This window comes from Phoca vitulina, unplaced genomic scaffold (genome assembly GCF_004348235.1).
Source record: "Phoca vitulina isolate PV1807 unplaced genomic scaffold, GSC_HSeal_1.0 scaffold110, whole genome shotgun sequence".
Classification (NCBI taxonomy): domain Eukaryota; kingdom Metazoa; phylum Chordata; class Mammalia; order Carnivora; family Phocidae; genus Phoca; species Phoca vitulina.
In genome coordinates this window covers 173,758-183,821 of record NW_022589813.1, presented here as the reverse complement: position 1 = coordinate 183,821, position 10,064 = coordinate 173,758, and the positions used below count along the sequence as shown (strand labels likewise).

The following is a 10,064-nucleotide window of genomic DNA, read 5'->3' as shown; positions in this document are numbered from 1 at the left end:
TGCTCCTGGACTATCAAGTTGCAAATAGGTGTGGGAGCACATTCCTTCAGTAACAAAAATACTGGGGAGAGGAGAGCCTGTGCTGCTTGAGTTGCTTCAATTTTTTTCACCTACCTCAATTTCACACGCTGGTGTTGAAGTCTTAGGTTGTACATAGGGAACTTGGGTGAACCAGAAGCATTTTGTAGCAGAGACTGATTTCCCAAAGTAGAAATGTCATTTTTAAAGCATAAAAATTCTGTGGCTTCCTTGGAAGGAGATACTTCTGTGTCTATACCAAGATTTTGCACCCAGTGCTTAATATATTCACTATGTGGCTGCGGATTGGGACCTTTTAATTTTCTTTCGAAGAGGGAGGCCAGGGGCTGCTTCTCAAACTTCGTAGCTTTAAAATCTCCCCCAATGGGATCTCTGTATCAACTGGCTGCTTCTTCCCTACAAAACCGTATTTTCCCCCCAAAGTGGCCCTTTATTGAAGAGTCCCCTTCCTTTGCAAAGGCTTGCTTTCCCCTCTCAAGTGTTTCTGCCCCCATCGATGCTCCCCCCACCCCCAAGATCCATGGTAAATTTCACACCCTTCCTTGAAACTCATACTGCTCCTGTCCCCACTGGCTTTCTTAGGGGCAGCATGTGTTCTCTTAAGAATCTGGGTAGTTATTTAAGGAATTCTTTTAAAATAAATATAAATTTGTGGCATAATATAGGTGATTATAAAAAAGATAAAAGGCTGAAAGGTAAAAGCTATGGTAAGTTTTCCTGAAACATTTCTGACCAGGTCAACATTTGGCATGACTAATTACTGAAAATCAAAGCACTTAATGCATTTTGAAATCTTGCAGAGAAAAGACGTGGAAGTAATTCATCTTAGTATTATCTGGTAGTTACTCTAGTTCCTAAGTTACTGATGAATCCCACTGCTTAGGAGAGGGTTTACATATTTCCTTAGCAAGACCTCCAGTGTAAACAAGGTTCTGTCAAAAACCAGACCCTTCGTGGAGAAGGAGCTCATCGTTCCGTAAGTAACCGAAACGCCCTGTCCCACAAAGGATTTCCCTGAAGACCCACATAAATAAGCCACCTTTGTAAATCGGTGCTTTTTTCCCCACGTTGGAGAACTATGCCAGATTCCCCCCTCCTTCCTCCATCTAGCTAAGGCCTTACTCTTAATGGTTAGATGGGGCAAACTGCCGACAATTTACAGAAACAGCTCCTTCCACTCGTCCTCAAAACCTCATGGGGTGGGCACGAGTGTCCGCGTCTCAAGTCTGGGCTAAACTGCGCAGGGGCCGGGCCAGAGCGGCCAGACCAGGGATGAGACGGAACGGCCGCAGGGGGGCGCGGCGAGAGCGACGGGCACCAGGCCCCTTTGATCACAGCGAGGTCAGCGTCACGCGCCCATCTCTGCCCTTCGCCTGATAATGCGCGTCCTGTTTCTTCAAAGACTCAATTCCATCAAGTCTCCCTAGCTGCTTTCAACTCCAGCAGAAGAGGGCCCGAGAGCTACCATGGCCGCCACCCCTGGTTATACCGCGGACAGACCAAGCCGCGGTGGGGGGGTGGGGGGGGAGGGACGATAGCGGCCGTTCAACCGCTTCCGAAAGACCCGGGCGGGGCGTCACACCGCTCCTGGGCGCTGGTTGGTTGTTCCTTGTCCCCGCCCCCTCGCCCTGAGCGGCCTCCGTCTCCTTTGACCTCAATTTCAAGCCATGCGCTGGGCAGCGGTTGGTCGGGCTCCCCCGAAACTTGAGTTCAATCCACCCAATGAGGAGCGGGCTTCGCGGAGACTGTCGGGAAAGGTGGCTGGCCTATATAAGCGGCCTGCGGGGCGTGCCTTCGCGCTAGGGTCGCTGTGTGGGTCTCTGTGGAAAGCTTGTTTGGGGGGCGGTGTGCGCCCGCTAAGGCAGCACCTCAGGGACGATGGCGGAGGGAGATAATCGCAGCACCAACCTGCTGGTGAGTCGTGAGGGAACCAAGCAGGGCCTCCAGACTTGGGTGGGCTTAGCCTGGCGGCGCTTGCGGCCTCGTTCCTATCACCCGTGGTGGGCCCGGCCCTTCCCTCCCGGTTCCCAGGCGCAGGCGACGACGCCCGCCCCTTGGGCCTCTTGGGTAGGTGCAGTGTGGCGGTCACTAGACGTGTCGACCCCTAACATCCCCTGGGGAAGGTACAAGATGGGGTGAGGAGGGCGCGTGATCTCGCACCGCCAGCAGGGGATGAAGAGGAAGTGGGAGAAGGGGGCCTGCGATAAGCCTGGGGTGAAACCTGGGGCAGAGGGCCGCGAGGGGCCTGTCGAGCGCTTTTGAGCCCCAGGCCCCCAGTCATACCCGAGGTTCCCCCTCTTTGATTTCAACCAGGCTGTCCTTTCGTTCTTTTCCCCCATACTTGGGCAGGGGTGGAGGGTCAAAGGGCTGCTGCCGAAATTTGTTAGAGCTGGCACAGCTTAAACCGCGGGGAGGCTGTGAGCTCACCGCAGGGAACTGGGACCAGGGTCCAGCAGGGAGGACAGTGGGAGGACCTTGCGTTTGTCTGGTGTTTGTAAGGGACGGGTGTGTGTGTGTCACAGGATGACTTTAGAATAAGCAGGGGTCTGAAGGAACTGCAGTGACGTATCACAGGCGGACAAATTTAACCTCACTACGAGTTTCACGGCTCGATCTAGGCAAAAACGAGAGAAATCCTTGCCTTTTGTCCGTTGCCACAATGAATAGAGGAACCAAAGAATTTAATCTTTGACGTTTGATATTCAAGAGCCGAGGTGCTAATGAATTAAGTGACTTTGCAGGGAAGTTTTGATTGTGCGAGATTTTCATTTTGCATTGGTTTCTAGAAATGCATGACCTGTTCGTTTAAACACACGCAAACACACTTCTCTTTAGTTAGCATGGTTAGCCCCAGCCAGGTTCCACTTAAAGAGGGTTGCTTGAAGCACAAAGAATTGCCCAAATTCACACAGTTTATTCAAATGACAGATCCTGGCCTGGAGTTCAGCTGCTCTTTCCAGCGGAGCAGTGTAACTTCAAGGAGAACAAAGCCTTTGGCTTTGGATTTCCTGGGTTCAGATCTTTTAACCTGTCTGTATCTGTTACTTCATCTGTAAAATGAGGTTTGTAACAATACCACCCTTTTAGCATATTGGGAGGATTAATTAAAGTATAAGCATATAAAATACTTAAAGAGTTTCTGGCACATAGTAATCTCATATTTAACTATATCAAGCATGATATATAAAGTCAGAAATGTTGAAGTCACCTAAGTGATGAGTGTGGCACAGATAGATAGCATCTTTATTAAGATTGGGCTGCACTGTCCTCTGTCTTTTGTTTATTTCCCAGTGATAACATTTATAAGGGCACATGGGTTTCTTTCAGTTCTTTTTCCTGTACCAAAATCAGTTTAGGGGCTTTTTGCCACATTGACTCATTCCAGAAGTCTACTTCCAGCAGATTGTCAGATTTGCAGAGAAATTTGAAGTCTAACCAAATGTCCTGGTAAGTGTAAGAAGCACTCATTCTATTGAGGAGATACATTGAGCTTAAGATGCCTCATGTAATTTGGTGAAAGTAGTTTTACTTAATTGTGCAACTGATGCCAGCATCTAAATGATTCCATTACACAAAGCTATTTTAAAAATTGAATGCTGTTCAGGGAGAGGCTTTCCTAATGGATTTAGAAGTAGGGGTATAAATCAATGAAATGACAAAACAACAGATCAATTCTCACCACCTGAAAAATGAGCAAACTTAAAGCGATGTAATTTTATATTTTGGGTGCTGCCACTTAGTAATGCATGACTTTGAGAAAGCTAGTCACCCATTCTGAGGTCACTTTCTTTGTTAAATGGGTCTCATTATCCCACACACCGTGAGGGGCTCTATAAGGATTGTTACATGAGGTATGAAGAGTAGCCCAGTGCTTGGACTTGAAAGGTGATTGTTAAATGATAGGTTGTCCTCCCCTCCCCACCCCAAATGGATTTCTGTCTTTGGTACCAAATTTGCAGAATTTTTTAGGAACTAATTTAAGATAGTGACTTGGTTGAGAGCTGTTTTACATTCTTGGTGTCTTAAAAAAATTTAACTCTCTAGGAAGCACAGAAATGTTGGGAGTAGTAAAATGATCGCTTTACATGTTGGTCTTATGTAGGCTGCAGAGACTGCAAGTCTGGAAGAGCAGCTGCAGGGATGGGGAGAAGTGATGCTGATGGCTGATAAAGTCCTCAGATGGGAAAGAGCCTGGTTTCCACCTGCCATCATGGGTGTGGTTTCTTTGGTGTTTCTGTAAGTGAGCTATTAAATTACTGTGGATTGTGCTTGTTATTAAAAAGGGCCCAGGTAATACACAGCCTCCATTTTTGAAAGTGCCTAAGTCTTTTGTAATGTGTAATCTGTAAAGAATGCCTTTTCTTAGAGCAGTTCTCCTAGTTTTCAGAATTTGTAGTACTTAGTAAACTCGGTAACTTAAAGCAATTGAATAAATCAGTGGCTCTCACACTTTTTGGCCATTAGGACCCTTTACACTCCTAAAAAGTATTGAGGACCCCAAGGAGCTTTTGTCTCTTGATATTTACATTAACCATTGCAACTATGTTATCACATTCTGAAGCTTCCGGGAAAACCACTTGTGAGAAACAGAATGAAAAAGGCAGATAACATCTTTGAGACCCAAAAGACTTAAGTGAATAAACATCTTCAGCTAGGAATAATAATGACTATGTTTTTCTAACCATTAATTTTTTTTTTTTTTTAAACAGGACTATCTACTATCTAGATCCATCTGTTCTGTCCGGTGTTTCCTGTTTTGTTATGTTTTTGTGCTTGGCTGACTACCTTGTTCCCATTCTAGCTCCTAGAATTTTTGGCTCCAATAAATGGTAGGTGGTATAATGATTTGGCTAATTTCTGTGAAGTTACTGAACCTGGTGGCTGTGATTAGTGTGCTGTAATTAAGCACATAGAATTGTCTAACTATTGGATACGTAGGGGTTAGGATTGTTGCTTTTATATGAAACGTTTCTTAGCCGATTCAGTTATAAATCATGAATTTCCAGTACTTATGTCTCCATAGTTCTTTTACGGTTTAGCATTTATTTATTTATAAGATTTTATTTATTTTTGCAAGCGCGAGCAGGAGCCTGGTTGCGGGGGGGCGGGGTGCAGAGGGAGAAGCACACTCCCAGCTGAGCAGGATCCTGGGATCATGACCTGAGCTGAAGGCAGGCTTAACCAACTGAGTCACCCAGGGACCTTAGCATTTATTTCTCCTTTTTTTCCTTTTTAGACCTTTTTATTGAAGTGAGGTTTTTTTGAGGTAATGTTTTATCAAATATTGCAGAACTCATAATGAGCTTTCCATAGAAATAGTATGTTTATATTTTACATTTATTTTCTTTGATATTTAAGATGCTATAGTTTGCAGGCTATTTTTGAATGAATATGAAAGCAGTAACGTAAATTTTTGTCCATTTATTGAGCAGCTAATTTATTGAATGTCTACTTTTTTGTTAGGCACTGTTCTGAGTGCTGTGAAATATTTTGACTCTTAAGATGCATTTTGTGTTTAAGGTTGATGTTGACACAGTGTAGTGGTAGTTAGCTAAATGCATAGCAAGTGCTTCAGAATAGATGCATTGAAGTATTTTAACTTCCCTCTGGAATGTTGCATTTCTCACTTTTGATCCAAATAATCAACAAAACTAGATGCTGGAGTAGATTTTTTTTTTTTTGGTCCTAGTTGCTTTTCTCCCTTGGTTGTTTAATTTGATCAGTAGTCTACATGTGCCTTTAGTTTTTTTTTGTTCCCCTGATAATAGCAAATTATAAAATAATTCTGTAAAATAAATAATTTTAAATACATGCCTTATGGATCTTTAAGAACAAATTTGGACATTTTAGGGGAATTTGCTTAAGTTACAGGATAATTAAGCATTTTATTTAAAAATGTTTCCCCTCTAGCAGAACAGATTAGTGTTAGGAAATGCCCTTTGAATTGTTTTTCACATGTAGTAATGAGTTAGGCTGCTGTTTTTTGGGCAAGTTTGTAACCATGTAATGTAGCAACTTAACAAAAGAAATCTACCTGACCTTGACTTTATTAGTCAGATGACACTCTAATCTGCTAATTCATAACTCCTGGAGAAAAGTTTTCAGAAATAAACAGTGGTAGTTTCATGGTAATCAGTATGTGGCTCAGTCCAGAGCAATTTTATTTTTTGATCTTTTTTTAAATTTTTTGATCTTAATGAGGAAGGAAGAACACTGTTGCATAGCCACAATTCAGCCTTGACCATGGACGGCGTTTAACTTCTAGTTGTTTACAAGAAGTTCCAGGGCTTATCAGGAACCCTTCTGCTGTATCTATCACTGCAGTTTTACAGGGACCGGAACTAGAGGAGCGAAAGGAATCTACCCCCGCCCAGTGTAGGTTCTACACCAATATATCTGTATAGCAAAGACAGTATAAGGGTGAACTTTTTTTTTTTTTAATCAGAATCCAGAAAACATTAAAAAAGGCTTTCTTGGAGGATCTTTTTATATTTTTACTGCTGTTTTGTATATATTTTCCCTCACTGGGACTAAATTTATAAAGAATTTGGATTTGAGCTGTTTGTTGCTGCCTTGGCATCAAGTGTATGAAGCCCAGCTGAGGGTATTATGCTTGGAATGCAGTAGTTATTATCTCAGTGAAGAGTGCTCAGATAGAGCTGCAGGGTAGAAACTTCACGTCTTCCTCAAAATAGTGAGACACTGATGGGCTACAACCCAGAATTCTTTTGGATTTGAAAAATAATATAGGAGTAGAGAAATTAATTTATACTGATTTCTGCATGGCCCATAGTAGCCTTGAATCTTTTGTTACTATAATTAACCAAATGTGGTTTTAGAAGCACGGATTACCATTGCTTTGTACATACACATGTCTTTATGTAAAAACTTATTCCCGAGTTTTCCATGGTGTCTTAATGGTACAGAAACTTTTTCACGATTATAAGATAATGTGAATTGTTTTTTATTTAAACTTTCTTTAGGGGATAGCTTTTTAAATTTGAGAGGATGATATATTTCTGTTTACTATAAAGACTTGCTTATAGCGAAGGGGAAAATTTTTTTGTAGGACCACTGAGCAACAGCAAAGATTCCATGAAATTTGTAGCAATCTGGTAAAAACTCGACGCAGAGCTGTGGGCTGGTGGAAACGCCTCTTTACACTAAAGGAAGAAAAGCCTAAAATGGTACTTTTTTAGTTTTGACTTATTTCAGTAAAGCAAAATTTTAAGATTGGGTCTATTTTTACTCCATTGTAGTCTAATGATAGCCTTTTTGTTTTAATAGTTTGATATTTATATTCAGTAGTTTGATATTTATCATTATCCATTGGTTTAATTCCTCTGAGTACATTCATAAATGTTTGTATGAATTAGAAGTTAAATGACATTTCCATTTAATTTTGTACTCTAGTAGAGCAAAATTTTTGTTTCTTTTTACTTATTGAAATAAAAGACAAATACTTAAAAAGCATTTGTTCTCTTATCTCTTAGCTTCACATAAGGTCACAATGTGAATTATTAATTGTAAAAGTAGTATAATGTATTGTAAATTAATTTATACAGAGAATTATAGTAATTCTAGGAGGGAATGTGTGTAAATTCTATAAAGTAGATCTAGTGGAGTTTTCTATGGATTTTATGTAATGTATAAATACCAAGTCTCTTAAAAGTGGTAATAAATACTGGATTATTTTCCAACCTTTGAAACAACATCCTACAGTTAAGCTTCCTAGTCTTTTTCTAGGAGTTGATAAATTTTTGTTGTTTTCATTATTTAGTACTTCATGACCATGATCGTTTCTCTTGCTGCGGTTGCTTGGGTGGGACAGCAAGTCCACAACCTGCTGCTCACCTATCTGATAGGTAAGTCTTTGAGGAAGAACTATAGGCATATTCTGGCCACTGAAGTCTGATTGGAACTTATTCAACAAATATGTGTGTGTTTATCAAGATTAAGGCACAGATGGAGGAATTGGGAGTATAGAGAGATGACTAAAACCCATGTCCTTGTTTTCTGGGAGTTTGTGGTCATACAATAAATTAAAACAGAACATAATAACCAAGGTAGAAAGTGACATGCGAGAGGTAAAAGTAAGCAGTGTGTGTTATTTGAGGTTTGAGGGGTGTAATAGCAGAAGTTTCCGGGGATAAATACAATGAAAGTAATGGATTTTTTATTGGTTCCTCCCATTAGAGTGCCTAATAGTCTGGGAAACTACTTCTATAAAATGTAATAATCTAGAGGAAATTAATTGCTGTCTCCTTCATTTTGTTTATTTTTAAGTGACTTTCTTACTGTTGCTTCCTGGATTAAACCAGCATGGAATCATTTTGAAGTACATTGGAATGGCCAAAAGGGAGATAAATAAGCTTCTCAAACAAAAAGAAAAGAAAAATGAATAATGCATCTGCTTTATTCAGTGTAATGAATGGCATATACATTGTCCTTGGGAACAGTTTCTGTTATGCTGTCTGGATACTAAAATGTTACAGAAGTAGCTCTTTGCTCTCCCTCTTTTGCCCTTAGTGCGTAGAAATTCAGACTTGCCGAGTAAGGCTTTATGCATAGTGTCTTCATGTGAAGTGTAGCTGGATGCATTCTCATCAGTTGGCCTTATATGGACAACTCATTCGTGAGTACGACTTGTTTTGATTTTTCTCCACCCAGGTTAATTGCATTCTTACTTTTAGGCAACTTCCTTTAAAATAATATAGTGGTGAACTTCACCTTTTAGTACAGTTAACTGTGACTTTGGATAATTGTTCCAGTTGATCTTTGCTTTAGCTAGATACGAGTTAGTGGTCTGTGGCTACAGGAAGCTGGTTCTACTGTCTGCTTCCACAGTCTGCTTAAACTGCCTGGCTTCGTGAATACAGAGACCAAGTTGACCACTTCCAATGAAGAGACCAATTAAGATTCATTCCTCATGCTGTTTCTATACAATGGGAGAAGAATCCTCTGGAATAAAATGAAACCAATTCCATGCCCTAGTATGTGCTGGTTTCTGCCTTGTGAAAAACTTAGTAATTTGTAAGAAACATTGATCTTTCCTCCCAAACGGGGAATATGACAGGCTTTGAGCTCGTCTCTCCTTGCTCTTAGACTTCAAGTTAGTAGATCCTTAGAGGCTTTTGAACAGCAGGCTTCCAGAAGTTTGTGTTTAGGATTTTTAGCATATTTTTAATTTCAGGTTTTCAGCCGACTGAAACTAAAGTATGTAATAGGTTAAGACTCAGGTCTATGACCTTCACTCCAACACCAGCCAATAAAGGACAGAAGTCTTCCTATACTTAGTCAAGAGTCATTTCAGTAGAAAATAATCTTAGCCTACTAATTTTTCAAGACCAGACTAAGCCTTTGAAGGTAAGCCTCAAGATTCTTATTTGAAGGTAATTGCTGGCTGCTTTGGTCCCCAGAGATTTGGCACAGGAGGTGGTGTTTATGCTGGCATCTGACCTTTTTCCTAGATCTCTCTCTCTGAAGAGTGCAAGGGCTGCTGGGGAGAGCAGACTTTTGGCGACGATAGGTGGCCTCTGGTCTACAGAAATTTTGTAACTGCTTGGGAAGTGTCTTAGAATCATTCTCCCTCTCAGTAGCTAGAAATTTAGAGTAGCTGAAATCTGTAGGCATGAACCTCTGAGGGCCGAAAATGTGACATTTGGGAACAGTTCTTAAACTGATTAACTAGCTGTGATATAGTTTTGTGAATTTACTGCACTGATGCTGGACCTTGTGGTGTATCTGTCCCTAAATAAGTGTTTTCTCCCCTTCAATATTACTGTAAACAGTGGCACCCATTGTAGCATATGTTTGATTTTTTTTTTTTTTAATGTTTCCTATGAAAACTACAAACTACCTTAATTTTTACATGTGTTTCCTCATTGTAGATAAGCCTATCTTGCTATCTGGATTTTTTTGTGTATATGTGTTCTACCAATTAACTACTTTTGCAGTTTTAATCTTGTATTATTTCTTCTACTTTGTTTTATGTAAAAGGGGGAAAATAAAAAAGCTGGAATCCC

General features: G+C 40.8%; 1 protein-coding gene across 1 annotated transcript; it reads left to right on the top strand.

The window, feature by feature from the left end:
* Positions 1–1,794: 1,794 nt before the first annotated feature.
* On the top strand, positions 1,795–10,064 carry LOC116628063 (ADP-ribosylation factor-like protein 6-interacting protein 1). The gene is made up of 6 exons (XM_032398126.1): positions 1,795–1,953; positions 4,142–4,275; positions 4,749–4,868; positions 7,109–7,226; positions 7,820–7,904; positions 8,326–10,064. The coding sequence occupies exons 1-6, from the start codon at positions 1,918–1,920 to the stop codon at positions 8,442–8,444; spliced, it is 612 nt and encodes a 203-aa protein (XP_032254017.1). The 5' UTR covers positions 1,795–1,917; the 3' UTR covers positions 8,445–10,064.